Source organism: Garra rufa, chromosome 1, assembly GCF_049309525.1.
Source record: "Garra rufa chromosome 1, GarRuf1.0, whole genome shotgun sequence".
Taxonomy (NCBI): Eukaryota; Metazoa; Chordata; class Actinopteri; order Cypriniformes; family Cyprinidae; genus Garra; species Garra rufa.
Genome location: NC_133361.1, coordinates 39,406,902 through 39,419,763, shown reverse-complemented (window position 1 = coordinate 39,419,763; position 12,862 = coordinate 39,406,902). Strand labels below are relative to the sequence as shown.

The window sequence follows — 12,862 nt, the reverse complement described above, 5'->3', positions numbered from 1 at the left end:
GCACAGTTTTGAACGCATCAAAATCGATATTTTTACAGCACTAAGAAGGCTCGACACACCATGACACTTTGCTCGAAGTATCGCCTGGGTCTCTACACATGAACTCCAGCACTGAGAACATTGTTTGTGTACACAGAGTTTGCTAAAAAGAACGTTTTTGAACAACTCACTTTCACTGTTTGAGTTTCCGCTCGCGGCCGTCTTGCCAGTCAAGAAGTGTCGATCTCCGAATGTGAGATTCTTATATATTAATCTTTCTTATATGAGGCTTTTTTTACAACTAGAAGGTTAATATTGTTTTTCACTTGCGACAAAACAACGAATTAGCCATGCATTTATATGGAAATATGCTTTAGGATCTATCCATCCTCGCATTCGGAGATCGACACCTCTTGACTGGCAAGACGACCACGAGCGAAAACTCAAACAGTGAAAGTGAGTTGTTCAAAACCTTTCTTTTTAGTGAACTCCGTGTACACAAACAATGTTCTCAATGCTGGAGTTCATGTGTAGAGACCCAGGCGATACTTCGAGCAAAGTTTCATGGTGTGTCGAGCCTTCTTAGTGTTGTAAAAATATCGACTTTGATGCGTTCAAAACTAGTACTCCCATTCACCGGCCATTGACCACAAAACGAAATCACAGTCAATCTCAAAAATGGCTCGTTTGTCGTAATTATGCTTTTAGATATAAGTTTGTCTCATTTACAGTAAAAAAAACAGCTCCGGTTGCATTTTGGCAACAGTTATCCTTTAAACTCAGTCCTGCAGACCTCTTTTTCCTGTTTCACTCACTATTCTCCATTTCCTTATTCTACTATATAACTCTATTCTATACTGTCTGTTTATCTCAAATTCCTTTTTGTCCTTTCATTGATGCCATAGTTGCTGTGTCCGTGTTTAATTGAGGATTGTCTTGGATTAGCTGTTTGAGAAAGCCTTAATCTGTTTGAGTCACTGAGAGAAGAGCTGAGAGTAATCACATAGAGTGCCAGGCAACAGATGGGCCTGTGTTAGTTAACCTGAGAGAAACATTTGAGGATAAACAACACTCTTCAGGACAAGATTTTAGATGGACAGTGAAGGTGTCAAAGAACTACAGAGCGAGAAACAAATGGAGCAGGAAATGTTCTCTGAGAAAGATGAGGACAGCGAACCAGAGGAGGAAGATGAAGCTGAGGAGGATGAGGAGAAAAAGGCAGAAATGCAGGACAGAGGGGGTCTGAGGGACATGGAGGTCTGGAATGGGTTTATTTCAGGAGGAGGACCTGCAGCTGAAGAGGAGGTGCTGCTGGACTGGAAGCCAGGTGACCCTGTGACTCCTCAGTACGTCCTTAGACTACCAGGATACACAGATGGTGAGGACGCCACAAACCAAACAGTTTATTTGTGTGTTTTGGTTCTTTTACTGCAATACTTCCTTTTCTTTACTGTTATTGTTTATGTGTACAGACTACCTGTGCTCCCCAGAAGACAACATCTACAATATTAGCTTCTCACGATTTAAAATAAGAGATCTGGAAAGTGGATCAGTCATTCTGGACCTAAAACGACACTGTCCGACAGGTGCGTCAGTACTTTTTTAACACTGCATTCACATATTTTGGCTTAAAAGACTTATCTTGTCTAAGTGTGATGTCTCAGATTGTAATTGAGACTGTTTATGTCATTTGCAAACATGTCATTTGCCCTCTAGTGGACATTATGTGCAATAGCATTTCCAAAATGTCTTGTATTTCATCTCTACTGTTTCTGTCTTACCTAAATTAGAGTTATGTTAGTATTATTTATATACTATAACAGTATTTATCAACATTTTGATTTAGCCATTTTTGTATTTTCAGAAATCTCTTCTGCTCTCCAAGCCTGCATTTATTTGATCCAAAGTACATCAAACGCATTAAAATTTTGAAATAGTTTTACTGTTTTTTATTTGAGTATATTTTAAAATGTAATTTTTTCCTGTGATTTCAAAGCTGAATTGTTAGCATAATTACTCCAGTCCCATAATCATTCAGAAATCATTCTAATATTCTGATTTGCTGCATTTATTGTTATTATTATGTACATTTTTATTATGTAAATTTTTTCTGATTTCTTTGATGAATAGAAAGTTCAGAAGAACTGCATTTATCTGAGATAGAAATCTTTTGTAACATTATAAATGTCTTTATTATCACTTTTAATCAATTTAAGGCATGCTTGCTAAATAGAAGTATTCATTTCTATAATTTCTTTCCCCAAAAACCGATTCTGAATAATACAGTGTATGTTACAAAAGCTTTTTATTTCAGATAAATGGTAATCTTTGAATCTTTCTATTTATCAAAGGATCCTAGAAAAATGTACTCAACTGTTTTAAATATTAATAATAATAATAAATTCTTTCCTGAACAGCAAATCAGCATATTAGAATGATTTCTGAAGGATCATGTGACACTGAAAACTGGAGTGATGATGCTGAAAATTCAGCTTTTTTCTCACAGGAATAAATTACATTTTAAAATATATTCAAAAAGAAAGCAGTTATTTTAAACAGTAAAAATATTTCACAATATTACTGCTTTTGCTGTTTTTTCGGATCAAATAAATGCAGGCTTGGTGAGCAGAAGAGACCTTTGACTAGTAGTGTATTTGTGTATTGTTATAGTATGTATTAATATTTTCAATTAGCATTTATTTTTATATTTTCAGTTTATTTTCATTTTAGTTTGTGTTATTGATTTTTTTTGTGTGATTTTGCCAATGCATTGCATTATTTAATATAGTATTTGTAAATATTTATTTTTTATTTTTAGTGATTTTGTCATTTTTATTATTTATTTAGCATAATTACTGTTAGTACTTTACCCTGAATATTTTCTCATTTTCATTTATTTATTTTTAATTTAGTTAACAAAAACACCCCTGTCCTAAATGATAAATTGATGAGAAATTCCTTCTTTCTCTCACAGAAATAAAGGATGTCATAGAGCTGGACGCGGGCCGTTTCATTCAGTATCATTTCAGTCCTGCTTTTCTAAAACTCAGGGAGATTGGAGCCACGTATGTTCTTTTAATATGATTTATTTGGAGCCTTTAGAATACACTCTTAAAAATAAAGGTTCTTTATTGGCATCATTGGTTTTATGAAGAACCTTTAAATGCAGAAAAGGTTATTTATAGCTGAAAAAGGTTTTAAATGTTCTTGAAAATGGTTCTTTTAGGAACTGTTCACTGAAAGGTTCTTTGGTGAACCAAAAATGATTCTTCTATGGCATCACTGCAAAAACAACCTTTTGGAAGCTTTATTTTTAAGAGTGTAGATTGAAATAATGAATCTAAATCAGTAACTATAATATACATTAGTGTGTTTGCGTAATGTGTAATCTCTCTTCTGAACAGGCTTGAGTTCACAGTGGGCGGTAAGGCAGTCAACAAGTTTCGGCTGATTGAGAGGCATTACTTTAGGGATCTGCTACTGAAGACGTTTGACTTTGAGATCGGTTTCTGTATCCCACACAGCAGAAACACCTGTGAACACATTTACTGCTTACCAGATCTGGATTCACACAAAAGTGAGTATATAATGCATTTCACACATTTTACAACTGCATGAAAAATATCCATGTGAACATACACTCTTAAAATAAAGGTTCTTTATTGGCATCGATGGTTCTATGAAGAACCTTGAACATCCATGGAACCTTTTAAATCCATTTAAATGTTCTTTAAAATGGTTCTTTTAAGAACTGTTCACTAAAAGGTTCTTTGGGGAACTAAAAATGGTTCTTCTATGGCATCACTGCAAAAACACCCTTTTGGAACCTTTTTTTAAGAGTGTATGGTGCTTGTGTAAGTGTACAATGTTGACTATGTTGTGTTATTTCAGTTGAGGAGATGATCAACCACCCTTTTGAGACGCGCTCAGACAGCTTCTACTTCGCCAATAACACACTTATCATGCATCATAAGGCAGAGTACTCCTTCGGCCAGGGGCTGGAGCTCATTGAGAACCAAACCTAAACACTTCGCAGAAGGCGAACATCAATCACAGCTGGTAATATAAAATGCAGAGTAGTGCTGTATATTTGTTTTTATAAACTATACACTATAGCTAGAAAAAGGCATTTGTTTGTTACTTTACCAATGTTTGTGCTGGGGAGATTGTGTGTTGCTTGCACAGTAATAAAAAACTTTATCAGAAAACATGCTGGTGATTCTGTGTTTTGTCAACTCAGCAAGAATAAATGTGACCCTGGACCACAAAACCAGTCTTAAGTCACTGGGGTATATTTGTAGCAATAGCCAAAAATACATTGCATGGGTCAAAATTATTGATTTTTCTTTTATGCCAAAAATCATTAGGAAATTAAGTAAAGATCATGTTCCATGAAGATTTTTTGTAAAATTCCTACTGTAAACATATCAAAATGTAATTTTTGATTAGTAATATGCATTGTTAAGAACTTAATTTGGACAACTTTAAAGGTGATTTTCTCAGTATTTTGATTTTGTTGCACCCTCAGATTCCAGATTTTCAAATAGATGTATCTCGGCCAAATATTGTCCTATCCTAACAAACCATACATCAATAGAAAGCTTATTTATTGAGCTTTCATATGATGTATACATCTCAGTTTTGTAAAATTGAACCTTATGACTGGTTTTGTGGTCCAGGGTCACAAATGGGGTAAAGGGAAGCCCTAATGATGATTAAAACCACAAACATCTTGAGGATCCATAATATGCATGGTTTATTTGTTTATTTATTGCAATTAATGTTTCCTTTTATTCATTCACCCGCACCAAAGCTCATAACATCCTGTCTATTTTTATCAGAACACAATGCACAGTACCCTTTCCTCTTACCAGGGGGTCATACGCCCCCAACATAATTATAGAAAATGATACTGTTTTCATACTACTATTTTATATTTTTACATGAACAATGTAATCAATATTCTATTTATTAAAGCCAAGTATGAATCTCATCAAGTTAGTGTTTTTAAGCATTTTAGATGTATTCCAAAATAACTGAAAGCAGTAACGGTCTAAACAATATATTTTATTTGTGAACGTGTGTTCAGCTATTCTTTTTACTATTTTTGAATTTTTCGGATCATTAGTCATCAAAGCTAGCTAAATATTGATCACAGACATGTCACCAAGCTCAGTAAAAACTCCCACATATCATGCTTTTGTGCTATTGTAAGTCTTGTTTTGATGAAACAAAGTGGTAGTATCTAAATGGGTGAGTTTTACTTACTTTTTTAAATTAGTCTTCCCATTAACGCCATTATAGTGTTCATTTTAGACTGATTTTGACGAACATGGAACGCGCGCAAACAGAGGCGGGATTTATCGCATGAATCATTTAATTTATTTATTTTCGTTATATATTATTATATTATCGTATTTTATTACATTATAAATGTGTTTACTCTCAACTCTTTAATTATTTAAAAAAAACTGTACTAACCCCAAATTATTGAACTGTATGTGTATATATCGTTTTTCACTAAATGGCTTGTTTTCAGTGCCATATGGCTATTCATGCACCGCAGCCCCGTGTTCAGGGGTCACACGTGCATTCATGAGGTCACACATTTAGACGGATGCTCCCACTGAGGGGAAGAGAGGGACAGAGAGAGGGAGAGAGGTGCAGGACAGTATTGATCAAAACAACACCCAGCCTCTTGGGAAGTCATCTGAAACGGCGGTCAAAGCGTGACTGTGTGGATGAGGAATACAAGCACTGTTCTCTGTGACTTCTTCAGCATAATTTCTAGTTCTATAGATGCCTGATGTTAACAAGAACAATTCGCTTTTAATAGTTTTGTGTGTTTACACTCACTGTGGTAATTTTTAGAGTGTAAACAACCCGTGGACATCACATTGAATGACCATGACCGCAGTTCTCACAATGATCAGCGCCGTGCTTCTCAGCGTTGTGAGCGCGCGACCTGAACTGATGCCGGATAAATACGCGCGAGGAGTGGTAAGAATTTTCACTCTTTGAAAATGAGCATGCAATAAAGTATTTTAATGTACACTACCAGTCAAAAGTATTTGAACAGTAAGATATTACTTTATATATATATTATTATTTTAAAGAAGTCTCTTCTCACTGAGCCTGCATTTATTTGATCAAAAGTACAGCAAAAACAGTAACATTTAAAAATATTTTTACTATTTAAAATTATTGCTTTCTAATTGAATATATTTTAGAATGTAATTTATTCCCGTGATCAAAGCTACATTTTCAGCATGATTACTCCAGTCTTCAGTGTCACACTGTTCTTCAGAAATCATTACAATATGCTGATTTGCTGTTCAAGAAACATTTGTTTTTGATAATATCAATACTTAAAACAGTAAAGTACATTTCATTTATGTTTTATGTTACAAAGATTTCTATTTCAGATAAATGCTGTTCTTCTGAACTTTCTTTTCATCAAAGAAACCTGAAAAATTCTACTCAGCTGTTTTAACATAATAATATTTTTTTAAATGTTTTTGAGCAGCAAATCAGAATATTAGAATCTGAAGGTTTCTAAAAGATCATGTGACGATACTAAAAATTTAGCTTTGAAATCACAGGAATAAATTACATTTTAAAATATATTCAAATAGAAAACAGTTATTTTAAACAGTAAAAATATTTCAGAATTTTACTGTTTTGCTCTACTTTGGATCAAATAAATGCAAGCTTGGTGAGCAGAAGAGACTTCTTTAAAAACCATTAGAAATCTTTAAAAAAGGCAATATTTGTTGATTTTCAAGGAAATATTTCAACATCATGCAGATCATATTTATAAAATTTCAACATTTAAAATTGTTTCAAACAAAACGACATGAAATACAATTATCAATTTTGGATGTTATAATCTATTCAACATCAAATACGAAAGTAACTGTAAATAATACACAAGCCATAATAACAAATCTGAAATATAAATTGTGCAGATTTTTAAAAAAGAAATAGATCATGCAGTTCTCTATATACAGTCTTTGTAACTTTCAGGTTTGTGTGTTTTAGTGCTTTCAGGACATCAAACAATGTATTTGAGTTTTTGTTTTTTGTGCGTGTAGGACTGGTTGATTCGCTATGGGTATTTACCATCTCCAGACTCTCTAATTGGTCGACTTCAAACCAGGGAGGGCATCGAAGAAGCTGTCCGTAAAATGCAGCGTTTTGCTGGTATTGAAGAGACTGGCAAACTAGGTGACAGGTTTTTTCCTCACTTATTTGTACTGCTAATGCTTTATATGTTCATCCAGATGGACAAACGCCTTTAGAAAGCACTATGTTCCATGATCTTTCTGTCACTGCAGTGTTTCTAATGATTACACTTTTGCCAAACTATAGATCACGCCACTTTAGAACTGATGGCCAGACCTCGCTGCTCCCTCCCGGACATCATCAGCTCTGAGTATCTGTTAAAAGGAAGGAGAAAAGGTAAAGGGAAGATGAAGAGGAGATATACTCTGCCAAGATTGAGCTGGGACAAGATTGACATCACCTGGAGGTATGATCTTTATGTTGCAGAAATATATTCTATACATAAAAAAGCAATAAAAAATTATAACTGGTTAACCAAATCTTACCATATACAGGGAAAACTATGACCATGGACCACAAAACCAGTCTTAAGTAGCCCGGGTTTGTAGCAATAGCTAAAAATACATTGTACGGGTCAAAATGATTGATTTTTCTTTTATGCCAAAAATCATTAGGATATTAGGTAAGATCATGTTCCATGCAGTTAGTTTGTACATTTCCTACCATGAACATATCAAAACTTAATTTTTGATCCGTAATATGCATTGTTAAGAACTTCATTTGGACACTTTCTCAGTATTTTGCAATTTGCACCCTCAGATTCCAGATTTTCAAATAGTTGTATCTCAGCCAAATATTGTAATATTATTACCCCTTATGACTGGTTTTGTGGTCCAGGGTCATATTTATGGTTTTTGCAACTACCATAAATTTACCATGATATATAGGCCTATTTTTTCTACAATGAAGCCTTCATTTATGTTACCTTATCCCACATCTTTTCCCATCTTTTCCTCAGCGTGCAAGAGTTTCCCTCTTCTTTGATGTCTCCCACTCTACATCCAGGGCTGGTGACGCTCATTTTGACCTCTGCCCTCCGTGTATGGAGTGATGTAACACCGCTGCGTTTCCACCCTTCTCCATACGGGCCGTCACCACAGACAGACATCAAAGTCACCTTTGCCAGTGGCTACCATGAGGATGGATATCCTTTCGATGGCAAGGGGGGCACTCTGGCACATGCATTCTTCCCAGGAAAGGGAGATCTTGCTGGTGACACACATTTCGATGATGGAGAGAGCTGGAGCTATGGAGGTAAATTAGATGCTGTATACATTTTTGTGGATATGACTTCATTATCTACAGGTATTCACAGATAGAATAAAAGAGCAGGAGATGGGTCAAAAGTGCTTAGATGTTTTATGTTTCTACAATTTCATAGATTGGAGCAGCACCACAGATTTATTCACAGTCGCAGTTCATGAGTTTGGTCATGCTTTAGGCCTGTTTCACTCATCCTCCAATGACTCCATCATGAAGCCTTATTACCACGGTTCTGTGGGAGACATGGACAGCTACTCCTTACCTCGTGATGACAGACTGAGAATACAGGCGCTTTATGGTACTTCCTAATATGTAAAAGAAAAAAACATGTAGATGATAGATAGATGCCTAATTTCTCATAGCTGTTTACCATACAGGAAAAAGACAAGATTTTAAACCACCTCCATCTGCTGTTGCACCCACAACTCATCTGCCCCACTTCTCGACCCCGGCTCCTCCACATCCTCCATATCAGTGAGTAACACTGTGATTGTAACAGATTTCACAATGATTGTTATATTTTTCCTAATGCTTTTTTGGTTTGTTTTTAGCCCACCAGCCTCTGCTGATCGCTGTCAGGGAGGATATGATGCAGTCGCTAATATCAGAGGAGAGGTTTTCTTCTTTAGAGGTATGATGTTTGAGTTACACTGCCATTTGCAAAGTTTGGGGTCAGTAAGATTTTTGAATGTTTTTGAAAGAAGTCTCCTATGTTCATTAAAGGGAACGTTTACCCAAAAATGAAATTAACCTATGATTTACTCACCCTCAAGCCATCATGATCGGAGTTGTTTAAAAAAATGTCCTGGCAGTTCCAAGCTTTACAATAAAAGTGAATGGGTGTTGAGATTTTGAAGTCCAATAAAGTGCATCTATTGATCATAAAAAGTGCTCCACATGGCTCCAGGGGGTTAATAAAGGCCTTCTGAAGTCAATGCGTTTTTGCAAGAAAAATATCCATATTTATAAGTTTATAAAGCGTAATCTCTAGCTTTCGCTAACTGTCGTACTTGTGTTTATGAGAGAGTTGCGTTCCAGTGAATGACGTAGGAAATAGGCGTAGTGTAAGCTCTGGTGAGAATATGCTAGTCTTGTGAGAACCAAGTTTTGTACTTCTAATTCATGACTGGTGTTTTATTTTGCTGTGTTCGCCTATATTTTTATATTATATGTGACCCTGGACCACAAAACCAGTCATAAGGTTAAATTTGACAAAACTGATATTTATACATCATATGGAAGCTCAATAAATAAGCTTATTGATGTATGGTTTGTTAGGATAGGACAATATTTGGCCGAGATACATCTATTTGAAATCAGAAATCTGAGGATGCAAAAAAATCAAAAAGACTGAGAAAATCACCTTTAAAGTTCTCCAAATTAAGTTCTTAACAATGCATATTACAAATCAAAAATTACATTTTGATATGTTTACAGTAGGAATTTTACAAAAAATCTTCATGGAACATGAACTTTACTTAATATCCTAATGATTTTTGGCATAAAAGAAAAATCAAAAATTTTGACCCATGCAATGTATTTTTGGCTATTGCTACAAATATACCCCAGCGACTTAAGACTGGTTTTGTGGTCCAGGGTCACATATTATATATTATGTATATTTTTTTTACACAAATGCAGTGATTCACGCCAGAAGACCTTTATTAACCCCCCAGAGCCATGTGGAGTATATTTTATGATGGATAGATGCACTTTATTGGACTTTAAACTCTCAACAGCCAATCCCTGCCATTATAAAGCTTGAATAAGCCAGGACATTTTTTAATATAACTCTGATTGTATTCGTCAGAAAGAAAAAAGTCATATACATCTAGGATAGCTTGAGAGTGACTAAATCATAGGATAATTGTAATTATTGGGTGAACTATCCCTTTAAGGGTACATTTATTTGTTAGAGTGAATAGAGTAATAAACATAACATAAAGTAACTGTTTTCTATTTTACTATATTTAAAAAATGTATTCCTTTGATAGCAAAGGTGACTTTCCAACAGCCATTACTCCAGTCTTCAGAGACATTTCTTATTATTATCAATGATGAAAACAGTTGCTGCTTATTGTTTTTGTGGAAACTGTGATACATTTTTCAGCATTTTTTCTCTTTGTGGTATCCTAACACAACATATTCTGAAAATTATTGGTAGAAAGTTATTATAAAAGTGAAAGAAAAATGTTTCATTCTCTTCCCTAACTATTTGCTTTTTATCAGGTCCACATTTTTGGAGGGTACATCATCATTCAGGCTCATTATTATCCTTGACTGCAGTTCTGATTCACAGCTTCTGGATCGGTTTGCCTCCAGAAACAGCAAGAGTTGATGCAGTATATGAAAGAAGAGATGGACATATTGTCTTCTTTATTGGTAAGAAAGAAAAAAAGCAGACCTAAAATTTAAAAATATGTTATTTTTTTTAAATAAAAAATATATTTCTTTAAAATGATGTATAAAGAGCTAATGACTGAAATAGTAGTGACTGAAAAAATAAGTTTACACAGGAGCATGTTCATTCTTCATGTATACTCTTTTTCATTCTGGTATTTCCCAGGTAATCAGTACTGGGTATTTAAAGACACAGTGTCCCTCCCCGGGTATCCGCGGCCACTTTCAGAATGGGGTTTACGCACTTCTGCAGGAGGACTTCCAGAAAGGGTGGAGGCAGTATTTGTGTGGCCACACAATGGGAAGACATACCTGTTTAGTGCTGGAGAGTACTGGAGGTTTGATGAGGCGGGAACCGAGAGGAAGCTTGAGGAAGGGTATCCTAAACCAGCGTCCAACTGGGGGATGCCCTCTCACCCTGATGATATCATTGGGTTTCTGGATGGTAAGGTGTTTCTTTTAATATAAAAGTTTTTCGTTTTTCTCTCAAACCGAGTTCAAACCATTTTATTCGTATTGACTCCAGGAGACACTTACTTCTTTAAACACTCAAACTATTGGATTTTGAAAAGAGGAGGCCTGGACCAGGAATCTGCTTCTCCAAAGTCCATTGCTACTGACTGGATGAAATGTGATGGTCACATTTCAACACACACACCTGAGATTCCCAGAAGAGACAAAGATTGTACTTGTATCCGGAGTACAGCAGCTATGATATGTGTTTTGTCGTCCGTTATATATTCAATTATCATAGTTTGGATTTTGGTTCCTATATTTTACTGATAATATTCTTATTATTTGTGCAGTGTTTACTATGTTGTTTTTCAATGTTGTGATTTTGACTGTGAAGTTTGGATAGGAAAGTGTTCACTAGTTGTACGCTTCAGAATCTCAGCAGATGTGTAATATCGAGATTGTTGTTTTATTTGAATACTGTGTATTCAGGCGTCTTACTAATGTGACATACTCTTTTCTGTAAACTACAGTTGAGGTCAAAAGTTTACATCCTTCAGAATCTGCAATTATTTTACCAAAATAAGAGGCATCATAAGAGGGTTCAAACACAACAAAAATGCTGGAAAACCTAAGAATTTGTCAGATCTGAAAATTTTTCCTGAAGTACAGCTGGCAGTTTAACTGTTCAGGACAAACAAGGCACTCATGAACAACTAACACTAAACAAACAAACAAAAAACAGCTGTGGATCATTCAGGTAGCAACACAGTATTAAGAATCAAGGGGGTGTAAACTTTTGAACAGGGTCATTTTTATAAATTCAGCTATTATTTTCTCTTGTGGACTAAATGTAAACATATTTTATGTGAAATATCTTATTCAGGTCAGTACTAAATAAAAAAATAACATTCATTTTGTATGATCCCTCTTATTTTGGTAAAATAATTAACATTTTGCAGATTCGGAAAGGGGGGTGTAAACTTTTGACCTCAACTGTATATACATACATTGTAGTACACACTACATACATACCAGTGATGGGCAAGCTACTTGGAAAATGTAGTGAGCTAAGCTAACAGTTACTCTTCATTAAATGAAGCTTAACTACACTAAAGCTACAGCCTTGGGTAATGTAGCAAGCTAAGCTACAGCATCATGACAAAAGTAGTTCACCACATCTAAGCTATTTTTTTAAATTTCATTTTTCTATTGAACCAACATCATACCAAGTCAATGCTCTCTCAGTGATCAATTAAATTGTCAGTCATACAGGCATACAATTTTGGTTTAATTGTTTATTCAACCACTCTTCCAAACCAATTTGGCAACAAAAATCAGTATCATACAGGGCTGGATTTATCTCATATTTTGGGGGCTTGAATTCTTTCTTGAAAAACAAAACAAAACAGAATACTAAACGAATAAAACAGTGAAAACATGAAATTTGTAAATAAAATAATTTTATACATATTATCACTACTTGTAGCGACGCTACTGCCCAACACTGATACATACACTAGTATGTGGTCTTAAAGCCAACACATAGTGGACTAAACCCCACAAAACAAGACTTCAATCTAAATTTTAACTGCCTCTGAACCAAAAAGATAATTCCAAACAAAGATGTCGTGTAATTATT

The 12,862-nt window shown here is 34.9% G+C and overlaps 2 protein-coding genes across 2 annotated transcripts; both read left to right on the top strand.

Annotated features, from left to right (window-relative positions):
* The first annotated feature begins 967 nt into the window (after window positions 1-967).
* unc119c (unc-119 lipid binding chaperone c) lies at window positions 968-4,187 on the top strand. Its single transcript, XM_073838753.1, has 5 exons — window positions 968-1,357; window positions 1,452-1,565; window positions 2,954-3,044; window positions 3,384-3,556; window positions 3,871-4,187. The coding sequence occupies exons 1-5, from the start codon at window positions 1,072-1,074 to the stop codon at window positions 4,002-4,004; spliced, it is 798 nt and encodes a 265-aa protein (XP_073694854.1). The 5' UTR covers window positions 968-1,071; the 3' UTR covers window positions 4,005-4,187.
* A 1,699-nt stretch (window positions 4,188-5,886) lies between these two features.
* On the top strand, window positions 5,887-11,550 carry mmp25a (matrix metallopeptidase 25a). The gene is made up of 10 exons (XM_073839644.1): window positions 5,887-5,979; window positions 7,074-7,206; window positions 7,351-7,510; window positions 8,063-8,358; window positions 8,486-8,665; window positions 8,745-8,841; window positions 8,919-8,998; window positions 10,597-10,749; window positions 10,934-11,212; window positions 11,294-11,550. The coding sequence occupies exons 1-10, from the start codon at window positions 5,887-5,889 to the stop codon at window positions 11,548-11,550; spliced, it is 1,728 nt and encodes a 575-aa protein (XP_073695745.1).
* The last annotated feature ends 1,312 nt before the right edge of the window (window positions 11,551-12,862 follow it).